The sequence below is a fragment of the Bemisia tabaci genome, chromosome 8 (genome assembly GCF_918797505.1).
Source record: "Bemisia tabaci chromosome 8, PGI_BMITA_v3".
Taxonomy (NCBI): domain Eukaryota; kingdom Metazoa; phylum Arthropoda; class Insecta; order Hemiptera; family Aleyrodidae; genus Bemisia; species Bemisia tabaci.
Genome location: NC_092800.1, coordinates 16,810,898 through 16,826,908, shown reverse-complemented (window position 1 = coordinate 16,826,908; position 16,011 = coordinate 16,810,898). Strand labels below are relative to the sequence as shown.

General features: G+C 39.8%; 2 protein-coding genes across 4 annotated transcripts; both read left to right on the top strand.

Annotated features, from left to right (window-relative positions):
* The first annotated feature begins 885 nt into the window (after window positions 1–885).
* LOC109044634 (uncharacterized) lies at window positions 886–8,657 on the top strand. Of its 3 annotated transcripts, none has more exons than XM_019062458.2 (5): window positions 886–1,135; window positions 1,792–1,926; window positions 3,085–3,363; window positions 7,158–7,725; window positions 8,428–8,657. In XM_019062458.2, the coding sequence occupies exons 1-5, from the start codon at window positions 1,037–1,039 to the stop codon at window positions 8,517–8,519; spliced, it is 1,173 nt and encodes a 390-aa protein (XP_018918003.2). In that variant the 5' UTR covers window positions 886–1,036; the 3' UTR covers window positions 8,520–8,657. The 3 variants fall into 3 exon arrangements, with proteins under 3 accessions (XP_018918003.2, XP_018918002.2, XP_072159847.1); XM_019062457.2 differs by having other exon boundaries at window positions 886–1,237; XM_072303746.1 differs by lacking the exon at window positions 3,085–3,363 and having other exon boundaries at window positions 886–1,237.
* A 1,049-nt stretch (window positions 8,658–9,706) lies between these two features.
* IFT20 (intraflagellar transport 20) lies at window positions 9,707–14,374 on the top strand. The gene is made up of 5 exons (XM_072303747.1): window positions 9,707–9,761; window positions 10,351–10,484; window positions 11,421–11,575; window positions 13,141–13,398; window positions 14,275–14,374. The coding sequence occupies exons 2-4, from the start codon at window positions 10,379–10,381 to the stop codon at window positions 13,255–13,257; spliced, it is 378 nt and encodes a 125-aa protein (XP_072159848.1). The 5' UTR covers window positions 9,707–9,761; window positions 10,351–10,378; the 3' UTR covers window positions 13,258–13,398; window positions 14,275–14,374.
* The last annotated feature ends 1,637 nt before the right edge of the window (window positions 14,375–16,011 follow it).

Here is a 16,011-nt window from a genome sequence, read left to right as displayed (position 1 = left end):
TTTAAAGTGTTCAGAAGAAAATCTTGAACATTTTCGGGAGCCGGAATTAAAACTCACACTTAAAATACATCGGAGAAATGAAATTCCATCGATTTTTTACTCGATATTTCTTACACGCCTTTTCAGTTTTAAGACTTCCTGCTGGGACCAGGTTGACTTTCATTGACTGTAGGTTTTTAAATGTGAATTTTTCTCAGGAGTGAATAAATATTTCACATATTAAAAATCCTTAATTAACATTGACAAGAGAGACGTGGGCCTGCTTTTGAAATCACTGTATTCATATCTTCAAAATCACTAATGATTCTTTTGATACCCCTGTTCAAAGATTCGTCAAAATTGGTAGATGGAATTCATATAGCTTATTGCGAGAGCAGGTTCGCAGAACAGGGGCTCTTGAAATGATGACTCTTGCAACGCGTACAACATACTTAGATAATTGAAGGCGAACTAACTAACTCTTCGGTACTAAATACACTTCTTTTGCACGCCCAGCCATATTGATAACACATAAATTAATATTGACCTTCATTTTAGATCTATCAGCGCTGAGGGATGCCGTCAAGAGCGAAATAATCCAGATGCATTCAGAGACTGAAAGAAATCATTCATGAGTAAAATGTAAAACGTCGCCATATTCTCCGAGATATATTTCGAAAGTGTAAATTAATTAGATTATATTGTGAACTCTAGCATCATGGGGTTTGTTACCGCGCGATGCGGTGCGTCGCCATGGCAACTTGTGTCCTCGAGTATAAACAAAAACAGCTGCACTCATAATAAAGCAATGTGACATGCCATACCACTGTAGCAGTGTGGTGTGCGCGGTGCGTCCTGTTTGTAAGTGATCAACACTGTTCGGAAACGTTAAAATTTAAGGTTAGTCTTCGCAGTTTCTAAATTTTTAGTTCAGATCTTTTCTTTGTTTATAAATTGTGTACTCACTTCGATGCAAGCGTTTGTTCACGCTGTGTTCTCTCCGCGCTATCAAGATTTGGGCCATGCTGTAAATAAAAATGTCTAGAATCAGTGTATCATGGCAAGAGGACCTCTACCTCCCTGTTTATTTAATTACCATGATGGTTTTATCGGTAAACAAGCCTGCAAGAAATTGTCGAACAATTCCACTCAACCGGTGATGAAGATTTTTATCTTGTTCAATTATGTTTATTTCGGTTGTCTCGCTGCATTGTTTTTGTATGATGTTTTATTTTACAAGATTTTTTCCTTCGGTCGAGTAAGTTCCTATTGGTTTTTTTAAAATTTATTTCTCAACTTGAATCAAATGCGACAAACCTAAAATGTTTTCAGCGTCATACATGAATAATGTATTAGGAGGACCTTCATAAAAAAGAATGTTTTAGTTTAAATTACCAAAAGACAGAAAATAGTCCTATATTTATTATACAGAGTGCCCCAGGATTAAGTACGAATATTGAAGGAGTCGATTCTTTGAGTCAAAAAAGACGTTTTTATGGTATATTTTTTTTTTCCAAAAACGCTTTCCCTGGGGGCCACTACCCCTCCCATCCCCTTCGCGCCCACCCGCGCCCCATTCAATCCCTATTATCTCGAAAACGATGAGTCATAGCGAAGAAACGCTTAGTTCATTTGAACATTTTAAAATTTCACTTATGCGTTCAGATTCGGTTGCTCCTTCTTTTCTTACGCTCGAGGATAAAATTAGAATTTAGTACCTACGTAAAAAATTGACGATGCAGCGAGCATGTATAAAAAATTTGAGTCTTATGGTAACTTTTCCCCTTTTTTCCATTCTTGCTTTTTCTTTAGTTTGTTTTTACAAATTGCTTCAAGAAGTGCCCAGCGTGTGATGACTTGAAAGATGCGAAAAAAGTGAAACGCAGAATTTCTTTCTCACTACCCGCCCCTGAGGAGCATCCATCTCAACAAAGAGTGTCTGAATCGGTAAAATACATAAATCGTTTCATAACTCAGATTATAATACTGAACAGCATTCTGCATTGCGTTAAAAAGAACCGACTTTTTGACCTCTAGTAGAAAAATACCTATATGTGTAGGGAGCTCAGGGCAAATACGTTGGTCCTGTAGTATCTGCTAGAAAGTTGGTTCCTTTTTGCGCATTGCCATACATGTACAACGCTGCCACGATAAGGAATAACTTCGTTAGAGGATTCGAGCGCTGCAAAATTTCCCGCAATAAAATTTTTAAATCACCGAAAAGTTGTGAATATGTTTATTTGAAACTTTCAGAGACTCCAATATCAGTAATACATACATAAAAGTCACTATCTAAGCGCTCTCTGGCGCTCTGCGACGTCTAACCGCCACCGCACCCGGCCCTCCCACAACCCGTCAAGGAGTTGGCACTATTTCATTTAGACCCCCCTGTCGCCATCCTATCACCGGGCGTTCCCTTCATCTCCTCCCAGGAGGAACCAAATTAAGCATTCCTTTGGCAGCCTCTCTTCCATCATCCTGGCAACATGACCGTACTATAGACAACCTGTTTGGTCATGTTGATGTATTTGATCTAAAAGGAACCAGAGACGGGTAGGAAAGAAGGAGTGCGCTCGTTAAAGTTGACGGCCGTAAAAATGAATGGGAATTATAAAGCGCCTGTGACGTCAGCGGCGACGACGGCGACGAGGAGATCAACGTTGACGCTCTTTCTCATGAGCCCTGTCCACGACACTCTTGCCACATACTCGCGGCTCATAATTTAGCATATTTTGGCGCGGAGTTCCTTGTGATTCAAGGTCAATCCCCACTTTTCCATTTTTCCAAAAGGAGTCACGCCCACTTTTGCATTGTTTCTTCTGCAGCTTTTATAAGCACACCCCATCTTTCCCACAGGTCTCTAGTTCCTTAGCACGGCAGTATTGGTGTTCCACTTTCAACAAGCGATTGTAACTGGCAGGTGTAACCGGGCCTTAAAATCTGGCGTTGGGAGGATCCCTTCCTAACTTTCCCATAAATCTCAAAAACTGACCTCCTCCATAGAGAGGTTCAAATTTGAAATAGGGGAGAGGGGAGGATGCACCGAACTCTCTGGCCGATCCCTGCTTCTGGTTACTCTTATACCGTGTGTTTTTAATGCACCAGGACCAACGAGATACCTCCAACCTCAATGAGGAGAGTGATCTCCACGTAAATAGTGCATCGGAAATCCCCGGACCAGTAGAGGATCCGCACATCCAATTTCTCACAAACTGGTCGAGGAATGGAGTAGAAAACGCGGGAACAAGATGGTTTCAGGGCGCAAGAAGCCAGCAACCAGCTAAACCAGAATTCGTGAGAACTCAACCTCTTCGACCTCCGAGCAATGAGCACGCGTACAAAGAAGAACGCCGAGGATACGAGTTTCTTCCTCAGTATAGAAACGTAAAATTTTATCAAATTCATTCCTACCTACTATATTCCATGAATGGACTACTAGACAAGGTACGAATTAAAGCAATCTGATACATGTTTCTTGACTAAAATTTCACGCAAAACACGATTCGCGCAACGAAAATGACTGAAACCAACTCCTAACGAAGATATTAACGTTTTTATTTTACATTGGTTACGAGGAATTTGAACTGCCCGCTCACAAGAAACTCAAAGCTCTACGTGAGTCAAATTGCGCACTACAACGGTTTCAGCAATCTTCTCAATCGAGCAATGTACATTTCCCACCATGTGTAGTCCAAACTATGAGCAATTTGCTGTAGCTGAGCCAAAGCGTCAAGATTGAGGTTGCCAGCTTTTCATATCGCAGAGACTGTGATGATAGACGTTTAGTGCGCGATGTGAATCACGTAGAGCATTGAGCTTTCATGAGCGGGTGGTTTGAATTCACGCATCAAGAATCATTAAATATCTTCGTAGGGAGTTGATTTCGGTAACTTTCGTTGTGCTTATCGTGTTCTGCGTGAAATTTTTGTTACGAAACATGTATAAGAATGCTGGAAATCGTACCTTGTCTAGTGGTCCATTGTGAGAGGGAGGGATATTGACTAGGGTCGTTTATGAGCCCACCCTCAATTATTTAAACTCTGCGATTTTTTGCTCAATGGAGGCCTACCTACATATATCGACAGTGTAGAGTCCGCAACCACGTAGCTCGGTGTGCAACGTTGCAAACTTCCTGTCAAACTCTATTTTTTAAATGGAAAACTACGAGTGCTCAATTTTTTAAAAAACCGCCGTGACTTTTTTTTCCTCGTGCGAATAAAATTCTGTGAAAACTTCGGGAAGGATGTCGATTTGTTATCCTTCAAAAAAAATAAAAACCGCAAACGAGATACGTGGTTGCGGGCTTACATCGTTGATATGTATTTTGTGGAATGCATCATAATTGGGTCATTTGTGGTATTCGGGTACTTCGAGTCTAGTACTACTCACTTTTCTAGTAGGTACTCTCTTTTCAGGTATAGCACTGGCCTAAACATGGGTCTGAGGGCCGATTTTGGCGAAAAATGCAGATTTTTCGACATTCGACCGCAAGCCGCAGGACCCGCACTTTCCGCCAAAACCGCGGCCACTAGTCCTTTGTTTAGGCCAGTATTAGACCCAAAAAGAGACCGATGATGGCCAAATCATGATGAATTCAATAAAAAGTTGACGTTTAAAGAGCAAAAATCGTAGAATTGAGGAAATTCAGGGTGGGCCCAGAAACGGCCCCTATTATCAATACCCCTTCTCTCGAGGAATTTTCGAAATTCATAATTTTTTAGGCACTATAGTCTGTTCGAGATGGGAAGAACCGTGGAAAGTCGGAATAATTAGCACTATTTTGCAAGGTGGGGGTGTCTCGACCCTCGTCAACTGTCACTTTTCGATGTTTCGCGCACGCTGCAGCCACCGCATAGGAGGCTATGGGCCTCGGAGCGGCGGTTTTCCCCGGGATACGAACCTGGAGCCGCTAATTCCTGTGCTAGGCGCCGAGCGGCAAGCGACTCATGAGGAGCCAGCAGCCTCTGTGCGGTGCGCCACGGTCCAGGGTTGGTTTGGTGCTTCATCGCGGACAATGGCTCGAACGCTACCCTTGCTTCTACACAGTGCAATTAATTCCGACTTTACACGGTTCTTCCCATCTCGAACAGACTATAGAGTATCTGTACGGGAGGAGTTTTGCTATTACTAAACCACTCTCTTGCTTGTTCGTCAGTTTCACAGTTTTCACGGAGTTCTCCAAGTCCAATGTCAACAAACCTCAGCTTGAAGAATTCGCCTTTTTCAGGCAGAAATGAATGATATACCGACAGTAGAAGTGCAATTGTTGTTTAAAATATCTATCAGAGTTTATCGCGAGTTTAGGTCAGAAGTTAGAAACCAACGATTTCCTAACACGTCTAGAACTTCGTCGCCACCGTGTCCGTTTACATTCGGCATCACTCAGGGCTCATATCCAAAAAACGCTGAAACTTTGGGATTTATCAGACAGCGGCGCAGTCTTTCTGTGTTGAAAGGATTAGATAGCAATATCCACCCTACCTACACGTATGGTTACTTTGCCAGACATCAGATTTAAAATCATCTTTATTAACCATCTAGAGTCTATTCATAGATTAATCTGGCTCTTTAAAGACAAAAATTAAATTCGAACGAAATAATTCCTCACTTTAGATTGACAAAATTTCATTTTTTCTCTGTTACCTAGATAGATTTTATAAGAATCAGCCCAACTGAAATTCAAGGTGCTTCATTTCATCCCGTGTCCCCCCCCCTCCCCCGGTAAAAATTGGCAATAAAATCTGTGTTCCAAAATACCATAGACCTACAGCCGGCTGTAAGATTTCCAATAGCTTCTATAGCCGGCAACACAATTTCTTATAGCCTTTTATAGCCGATGGCGATAAAGTGTAAGCTAAACGTTACTACTTACGGATGCTAGGACTTAGTGAGTTTTGGGACTACCGCTCTCTTTTTGGGCCGTAGTACCTTGATTTATTTTGCGAGGAAAGCTCCGCACTTTTGAAGGATGCCTGCCATTCCTAATATGTTGGAGCGCCTTGAATTTCGTATGATACTGCGCAATACCTCTGGTGTGAAATAGTTGCTTCAAGCGCCGTGGTACGCTGCGGCGCGGCGCGGCGGGCGGGCAGTCAGCGCGAAACGCGCATTGGCGCCTACAAACCTAAAAGGGATACTTCACGCATTGCGCAATGCGTGAGGTATCCCTGTTAGGTTTGTAGGCGCCAGTGCGCCGCCGCTCCCCTTTGTGTTAGGCTTTAATATTTAATCTCGTGGAGTCAGCGTTTTTCAACTCATGACTTTGATATGTTTTCACACTCAGTATGGATTATTCTCATTTTAATTGATGACAAAAAATATGTAGTAAAGGAAAATATAATGTGCGTTTTGTAAATATTATGGTGATTCCGTACAAACTTAAGGATTTACAAAGCACACGAATTTCTACACAATTTCTTATAGCCTTTTATAGCCAATGGCGAAAAAGCAACAGCCAGGCGATAAAGTGTAAAGTCCGGCGATAGGAACTATAGCCCGGCTGTATAATTTTTTATCGCTTCGTGTAGCCCGGCCGTATGAGTTTTTCCACTTTCTACAGCCAGCTATATGATTCTCTGTCGCCTTCTTCAGTCGGCTATAAGAACTCCTATGGTATTTTGAAACGCAACTCCTATAGCCAATTTTTACCAGGGCCCTTTTTTTTAAATAATAAAGAACATTATATCCTAAAACCTTTTGCGACTTTTCCAAACCTCCTCCTCCTCCAAAACCTCTGCTCCTACTTTATTTTTTCGAAGAAGAACAAGTCAAGTTTATGGCTTGAAATATATACAGATTTAATCTACGAACAGATTAGGGGAATCAAGGAGGTTTTCAAAAAGTTACGTTGACTAGTTTCCTAAAGAAAAAATAAAGTATGACCGGAAGTCTGCAACGTCGCAAACTGAGAAACATGGTCTCGCACTGTAGCCATCGATATCCGGCTTAAGCAAACTCTCAGAACTTTAATCTGAACACTTCAAAATTGGAACAGATACCGAATAATATATTTTAAGTACGCCTCAGTTAATTGACAGTGCACAGTAAAGAGAGAAATTGCCTCAAATATTGAAAAATAAGCCGTAATTATGTCAGTAGAGTAGGGCGTTTCAGCAAAATTTCTCGGCCTTCATGGATCTTCAAAATTTAATTTTTACATCCCACATATGCCCCTGCAGAACTGGCAAAGCGGTTACGAGTACCCGCTCAGGGAGCAAAGAATTGAGACGGACCGTGCGGAGAACCTTCGTTGCGCTCAGCAGTCTTTTAGAGGCGGCTACGCGGGGGCTAGAAACCTCGAATGTCACCAGACAGCTAGAACCAAATGCGTTGACCCGGGAGCCTTTGGAAACGGGTATCTAACAACCGGAGACCCCCGAGTTTACCGTCAGAATTTCAAGAGATTCTCCTACGTTCCAAGTCGTAAGGAGGCCGAAACTTCAGATGCTTACGACTGCGCCAGTTACGATCGCACCGGTAACGATCGAACCGGTAACGGCTGCTCCAGTTACGATCGCACCGGTAACGATTGCGCCAGTTTCACCTCCAGGGGTGGTAGCCCGGAAACTGAGCGTCTCGCAAGCCGGTTGACCTCCGGGTCAGAGGGCGGACGGCTCAGGAGCGATGACCGGTGTTCGGAGAGTCCGATTCGTCCGGTGATGCGAGAGGTTGACCTCGACCTTTTGCCCAGATTCGTGCGGAATATCCTCAAAAAAAGCACGGAGGCGAATGAAGAAGCGGTTCCTGGTGAGTGTTCAAGTTCATAAGCGGAATGAGGAACTTTGGGGGGGGGGGGAGGAAAGGGCATTTCATAAGGGGGGGGGGGGGATCTAGGGACATTGTTGGGTGAAGAGCCCGTTCCCCTTGTTCCGATCATGCCCGATGTATAAATCTGAGTACCTAATTTTGACGTGCAAGAGGAAAGAGGCCACGAAGTTAACATTTTTGGCAGAGCGATACACCTCGAGATAGATCGAAAATATCAGCTTTTGATGTTGAACGGGAACCTCTGGTGTTCTTAAGAATACGTTGGTTTCATTTTTGTGTCAACAGAGGGCGGAAATTTGTACCCTCTGAAAATTTGCCGTGGACAATTTTTTTCTTTTTGTATGTCGCACTAGATAGTTTTAACATTTCCAAGAAGGACATAGAAAATTGAAAGTCTGGACCCTTTTTGGCTCAAAATTGCGTTTTTCAATGTGCAAATTTTCAAACTACCGTAGCTGCGGCTTGGCTTAATCAATTAGAAAGTTTTCTGTACTGCAAACAGCGTTTGATCCTGGATTTTGATTTCCTTAGACTAATCCCGGTTTACTCAATCCATGTTGTCTCCTGCATCACTTTTTACTTTTTTACGGTTGTTCTTTTAATGCATATTTTTTATCTTATCGTGGAGTATTCTTGCATAAAATTTAAAATTTTGATTTTCTGATGAATTCTGCACCGCAGGTGAATGCGAAACTAACCAGAAAGCAGGGGAAGTCGCCGCGGAGGAGGACCGTTCACAGGGTTGCCCTGGCGAATTGAACCAGGAGCACTAGGAGCAGTTTTTAGCGCTCTCAGAGACCGTAAGACGTTACCCATCCTGATAGTTTCGTTGAGACTTAGTCAATTAAGTCTCCGAATCCTGCGTGTTCTGTCTCGCTACATTTAAGCCTCAGGAGTACAAATATTTTTCGGTAAATTTGTGTTCTTCAGTTTTTTCTCACCCCTCCCCCCTCTCCCCAAATCAATGACTCCATAATGGACCACTAGACAAGGTACGAATTTAAACAATCTGATACATGTTTCTTAACAAGAATTTCACGTAGAACACGATTCGTGCAACGAAAATTACTGAAACCAACTCCTAAAGAGGATATTAACGTTTTTATTTCACATTGGTTACGAGAAATTTGAACTGCCCGCTCACAAGAAACTCAAAGCTCTACGTGAGTCAAATCGAGCACTACAACGGTTTCAGCAAGCCTCTCAGTCAAGCAATATACATTTCCCACCACGTGTTGTTTAAATTACGAGCAATTTGCTATAGGTGAGCCAGAGTGTCAAGATTGAGGTTGCCAGATTTTTATATAGCAGAGACTGCCATGATAACGTTTAGCGCTCGATGTGAATCACGTAGAGCATTGAGTTTTCATGAGCGGGTGGTTTGAATTCACGCATCAAGAATCACTAAATAGCTTCGTAAGGAGTTAATTTATGTAATTTTCGTTGTGCGTATCGTGTTTTACGTGAAATTTTGGTTGATTAGCATGTATCAGAATGCTGAAATTCGTAACTTGTCTAGTGGTCCATTTGCTTTTCTAACGTTATCAGTCTCAAAGTTTCAAGGTTGAAGATTTTCTGTCATACTTTGCTTTAGGCATGTAAAATTAATAAACAGAAATGTTTGATAATGCTCGTTAAGTTTCTTTTCAGTTTGAAGAATAGGTATTCTGAGAAAATTCTTAGAGAAAGTCAAAAAGAGGTTACGCCATTTCGTTTTTACATGTAACAGGGCTGGGTCTTAAGTCGAAAAAGCGTCAAGGAGGAGATGAAGGGGGTCGATAAATCGAAATTGTATAGCGGTGTATATTTTATGAATGCCCCTTACGACAAAAATTACTTGTCCAACTTTTCTTGCCTTGCGTTTAAGTCTCCAAAGCTAGGTGCTAACAATTTTTAGATTTTGACTTTTACGATGAATCGTATATTTCTTGCTCTTAGGTAAATCAATTCGTCCAGGCTCATGACGTGAAAGTGCGATAGACTTGAATGCATGATGCAATTTTATCAACCCCCAAGTAGGTCTAACTCTATCGCTATATTGGATTAAAGCTCGCCAAGATTCTGCCGTGCTAAGGAAAAATGCCTCATGAGCCTTCAAGCTTTGTTAAATTTCCTCTGGCAAATCACTAATTTTCAGAAATTTTTTTGAATATTTTTCTGCCAATTTCTCACTTTCTCAGATAATTTTGTTTGTAATTTGATCTGAAGTGTCTGAAAATTTTAAGGGAAAATATTCATAACTCTCCTTAAAAATAAACATTTTATTGAGGGAAATTTGGCAACTCTCGAATGTTCTCATGGCGTTCTTCCTCAGCACGGCAGTATTAGCGCATGCGATTGCGTTCCTTGCGAAGCACGGGTTGATGGCTACCTACGTAGCAATGACAATGACATCTATATCTATAACGCAAATTTGAGTTTTCCTAACTGAAAGTCCTCATTTAATTGACATTCACTCAACTTTTTTTGAGCTAAAAGTTTTTAATTTGAAATTCTGGTACGGAAGATGTCCTTAAAAATCGTTATCGTTTCGTCAGGTTTTAAATTTTATCTCCATTTTTTTTTTTTTTTTTTTTTTTTTTTTTTTTTTGAAACTGCTTCTAGGAGGCTACGGCTGTTGAACTGAAGGAGGATGGAGGGCATTGTGTTTGACGAGCTTAACAAAATTCATATTCTAGATCCTCAGATTTTCGATAAAACCCTGCAACTGAAGAATGAAGCGGGACAATTTCTTGATGGTGAAAATGTGTTCTTTTTCTACTATTTGTGTATTTTCTACTCTCTGAATGTCATCGCTTTTCTTTCCTCAAAATCTCATTAAACGCAACTATTAGCTATTGATTTCCATCTCTCTCGCGAATATAATGAAACTCTTTCGCTGAAGTTTTTTTTTACTTTGTCTTAATTTTGAGTTCAATTTTCTTTCCAAAGAGCAGCATTTCATAATCAAAGGTCCTGATAAAAAAGGAAATTGAATTAAAAAAAAAAAAAATAATGCTCGCTGTGCTCTGACAAATTGGACGTATTTTTACAGACAAAGGAAGATGACCACTCTGAGATGAGCCCTGAGATCCATTAGAATACATTTATGATAGGGCTCGTGTCAGAATCGATATAGTTCTGTTTAATTTAAATACGTCTAATTGAAATATTTGATACCAATTCAATAACCTCTCCCCCCCCCCCAACAATTAGACAGAAGGGAACGCTTAAAAAAGCAACAAATGGTTGCTTTGTGTAGTTGATTTGTTTTCAAAAATAGCACATACAAAATTGCGAGTATTTTTAAAAATAATAGACATAGCTTGGCTCCTCAAAAAGATTAATCTGAGGGCTGAAATTTTGATGCACCACGCAATGTTGAAACGCTTAGTTAGTTAAGGTGATGATTTTTGACTGAAGTCATCAAAATGTGCAAAACACGCCACGCCGCTGAATTCAAGCCGTCATAGCTCCAGACTGGTATGAAATTTTTGATAGTTTATCAAGCTAAAATGTTTGAGGAAATTTTTCTGGAGATCTCTACTAAATATCATGCTCATACCCTACTGATATTCCATTTTTACTTTTTCGACATTGAGGCCCCTGACTGTGTAGATGTCAATAAATACGTTATTGAAAGAAAAAAAAATCAAAATTAGCCTCTCAATTAATATTCTAACATTTTGTTGAAGCCGTGACAAGTTTTCAAAAAACGGTGGACGATCTGATCGGTGCCGCTGAGAAATTAGGTGAGGACGTGGAGAAGGAAAAACTGAAAGCGATTGGATCTCGGAATTACATCCAGTCTCTCTCAAAGCAGAGGGAAACCCTTCAATCGGAGTTGCAGGTATATAGCCCTATATAATTATTTTTTCCATGGCACTTCTGCGCTGAATCAATGTGCATACCAATTCAGTAGTTGGACTACCCTTTGCATTTAGGAACTACACACCGTTGCTTAGTTTAGAAGCAACATATGCATCATTAGTAATCCTATGCACATAAGTGTTTTTGAATTAGCGAAATATTGTAGTTCCTAATGGCAACATGTAGTCCAATCATCAGACCGTTATACCACCGTCACGCTAGGGAAGAACTCCGTAAGAACATTTAAATTTTATCAAATGTGTCCATCTTCTATTTATTTTTGAGGAAACTTTTACTTATCGACTGTGTAAGTCGGCAATCACATAACTCGGTTTGCAACGTCGCAGACTTCCTGTCATACTTTTTTTTTAAACGGAAAACTACTCAACGGCAATTCTTTAAAACTGCCGTGATTTTTCTTCTCTGTGCGAAGAAAAATCTGCAGAATTTTCAAGGAATGATGCCAATTTGTTCTCCTTTAAAAAAAAATAACATACTGGCGGAGACTTTCAGACACCGCAAACGAGATACGTGATTACCGAATTAAACCGCGTCGTTATGTACTTCTCCTTTAAGTTCCAGATTCAGGACATGAATAGTGAATGGAAGTCTTTAAAACCTACATTTTCAGATGCTTTGACTTTACAGACGTTCCCAGGTGCATGCAGATGGTAAAATTTCAGAATTGTGTATTTCGGTTTGCGGCGTTGCAGACTTCCTGGTACACGTCATTTTTAACGTGGAAAAACTGCTAAATTTAAAACGTCTTTTTTTGGAAACTTCGGTGCGATGTTTCTTCTCTATGTAAGGAATACTCTGCGAAAATTTCAAGCCACGATGTTGGTTTAGTCGCCGTTTTTTTTCTTAAAAAAAAAAAAAAAAAAAAAAAAAAAAAAAAAAAAAAGCCCTGGTAAAAATTGACAGTATGAGTGTTTCAAAATAGTATACACCTACAGCCAGCTGTAAGATTTCCCATAGCTTCTATAGCCGGCTATACAAATTCTTATGGCCTATTATAGCCGACGGCGATAAAGCTTCAGCCAGGCGATAAATTGTATAGCCCGGCGATAGGAGCTATAGTCCGGCGATAGGAGCTATAGTCCGGCGATAGGAGCTATAGTCCAGCGATAGGAGCTATAGCCCGACTGTATATTTTTTTATCGCTTCGTATGGTCCGATTGTATGATTTCCTTCGCTTTCTACAGTCAGCTATATGATTTTCTATCGCCTTCTACAGCCAGCTATATAAGAATTCCTATGGTATTTTGAAGCACAGCTCCTATTGCCAATTTTACAAGGGAGCCGAGATTTTGAAACACGCACCACAACCAATCTACGCATTTCCGTAAATTCATCGGCGATAAAGTAAACCTTTGTACTGCCAGGATAGCGAAAAGAGCAGTAAGTGGATGAACCTTGATGACACTTAGAAGCATGTGTTAACCGTGGCTCATACAGATATGCACTTACTGCTCTCTTCGCTATCACGGCAGTGTATTCGTCCTAGTGATAATTTTTTCATCCTATCGTTATTACCTGTTTCAGTCTTTGATCATTGAAAAATCTTTGGAAATCGAGAGGTTACGGATTGAACATGAATCACTCCTGAGGACACAGGTTGAGCAGCAAGAGGTACTGGATGCATTAGAGCTTAATGCATAGATCAGAATGTAATTCAAGCTCAGCATCAGGATTCCATCGCTACGATCCCTGTCCCAATCAGGGAACAGCAAACCTCCTAGATTTTCATTCGTATATCAGTCGCAACTTCAGGACGAGTTGTACCTAAATTGTTTACTCAAGGTAACTAGAGTAGTAACTTCGTTGCGTTTTCCTTTCACTATCCCTATAGTAGCAGAACCATAGAAGGAAATGATAAATATTATGTACGAAAGTTAATTTTTTTTTATATAATGCATGCATACAAAAGTGTTAAAAGTGAACATTTTTATGTAACCATTATATAAAAAATGTCATAATTTTCGTGAGCTTTTCGCAAACATATTAAAAATTCTTCTAATTCGCTAAAAGCTCACGAAAATGATGACCTATTTTTTTATATAATAGTTACAAAAAATGTTCACTTTTAACACTTTCGTATGCATGCGTTATATAAAAAAATAAAACATTTGTATGTAAAAAAAAGTACCTTATCTAGCTTTTATCATTTTTCATATATTATGGTCAGGTCTGAATTTTGATTTTTTTTTTTTTTACATGAAGCGTTACACGTTTTTTATATTAAACGATCATTTAGATAACAGATATGTTTTTTTAATACTTTTTTTAGAAAAACAAAAATTTGTTCTGCTACTAAGGATTGCAAATACCCTCTCAAAGTTGCCCCTTTTTTTGGAAACCTAGAGAATATACCGATTTGAGGTTTGCAGCAATTAGAAACTGCAATTCCTGGCTCATCCGTAAAAACACTTGAGCGTGTACAGGGCAACTAATATCTATCCTATAAGCTCCGAAACCTCCTAAAATCTCTGGTAACGCTAAGTTCCAAAGTTCTACCAAGCCGATTTTCATGATTTTTGCGACTATCGATAGGCAATTGTCTCAAGATAAGTCCTCTTTTTTCAGATTTTGAAAATATGACTTAGGTTTTCCTATGTTACGTTGTAAAGTTGCGATTTCTCCCATTTAAACAATGTAAATTTTTATTTTGTGTCACAGTTCGTTTGAGCGTTCTACTGGGCCGATTTCAATGATTTTTGCGACATTTGACAGGTGATGGTCCGTAGATGAGCCCGCTTTAATCAGATTTTGGAAATAGGACCCAGGCTTTTTTACAATCACGTTATAAATTACTTCTCTTTACATGGAGTCAATCGCGAATGCGGTAAATTAAAATAGAGAATTAAAAAGAATAGAAAAGTAAAAAGAAACTCTATCCTTGAGTTAATTCTACTTTCATAAACACGATTCTGTATAGCAAATCTCACAATCTGACTTCAGACTGTTTCAAACATGTTGAGCGCCTTATGCCATCGTGTAGGAATTTCAATGTTGATTTTTGCGACGATTTATCACCCAATGTTATTGCGTTAAGGTTTTCCTTGCATGTAAATTTTTCTTCTCCATCAATAAATCGTTTGCAAAAAGTCTTCCTCTTGTTCATTACCTTCGAACCCACGTAATATTTTCTTGCGTTATTGTCGCCTCGGAACCTCCCCAGATGCATAAATTTTTCTATAAATAGCGTCCACTGGAAGTTCGCCTTCAGTTTCACCGGATATGCAACAAGCCTACACGGAAACTCGATGAACGATATCCCAAGCCTATTGACAAAAAATCTATCAGCATGTGTAGTAGATCTATTGAAGTTCATCCAACATTTTCAATAGGCAACAAACTGATAACAGAGAACCCAGGAAACATACAACCAACTCGTACCATCTTTGATAGAATATAGTAGACTATGTGTGACGTGTGAGTCTATTTGCAGTTCGCCTTCAAATTTTTCGGATAGGCAATAAATTTGTAGGGGAGATGAATGTGTAGTTATATTTCCAAGAAATCCCATGCAACAACACGGAAAAAATGACTGTGCGCGGATAACCATCTTGGTTTTGTTAATTAAAAGTTGGTGCCGTATACATGAAAAAATTGATAGAATGACCAACGGCATTGTATTATCCACAACGTCTTTAGGGAAATCAATCATTTTCAATTAGTTGCTACTAGCTACAAATCTGTTCACCGAGACAAAATTGATGGTAAACTGCTCCATCAAGTTGACTCATTGCACCAAAGAGTGCGCTTGCGCTTCACCTATCTTGTTTTTGGTTGATGCTACTCGGTTAAGTGGGCTCATTGAACTACAGAATGCGTTTGTGCAAATTATAAACTTGTTGATCAGATTATGAAGGTCACCATCTCAATTAAAGTATTTTGTTAGTAGTCTGCCCCCTCAATTTTTTACGCTTTACCAACATTGAGTCACCTCACCAAAGAAAGCAATCAGATATGGGATGATTAGGGAAAGTATGTTGATAAATTTTCAAAAATTCATATTCAACCCACCTTGTGTGACTGATAAGCGTGTAATATCATGTTCGTGGAGCGTACTCCTTTTCCCGTCCCTGGCTCGGGCGACGGTAAAGTCGCCGCAAAACTATATGACTTCGCGCAATTAATTATTCTTGACTCTGCTCGGTTTTAATGATAATTAAAGGGCATTTATTACAACAATTTAGAAACTCGGACGATGTTAAATTTTTCACTGATTTAAAAAAACCGGATTAAAACGAACTAAAATATTCATCAAAACCAAAAATTATTTCATTCTAAAAGTAAAGTATACCTCATAACGCCTTCAGGGGGTTTGACCGCGTAGCGGTCAGGGGGCATAGCCTCCACCTCCTAGTATTTGACTATTTGCCTAGGCATTTGAAAAAATGCCTAATTTTA

Excerpts from the sequence above, each read along its gene's own strand:
- LOC109044634 (XM_019062457.2), top strand. The coding sequence starts at position 1,037 with ATGGCAAGAGGACCTCTACCTCCCTGTTTATTTAATTACCATGATGGT. Across the intron at positions 1,238-1,791 it reads AGATTTTTTCCTTCGGTCGA|TTTGTTTTTACAAATTGCTT; the intron begins GTAAGTTCCTAT and ends CTTTTTCTTTAG. Across the intron at positions 3,364-7,157 it reads TTCTTCCTCAGTATAGAAAC|AACTGGCAAAGCGGTTACGA; the intron begins GTAAAATTTTAT and ends ATGCCCCTGCAG.
- IFT20 (XM_072303747.1), top strand. The coding sequence starts at position 10,379 with ATGGAGGGCATTGTGTTTGACGAGCTTAACAAAATTCATATTCTAGAT. Across the intron at positions 10,485-11,420 it reads AGCGGGACAATTTCTTGATG|CCGTGACAAGTTTTCAAAAA; the intron begins GTGAAAATGTGT and ends ATTTTGTTGAAG. Across the intron at positions 11,576-13,140 it reads CCCTTCAATCGGAGTTGCAG|TCTTTGATCATTGAAAAATC; the intron begins GTATATAGCCCT and ends TACCTGTTTCAG.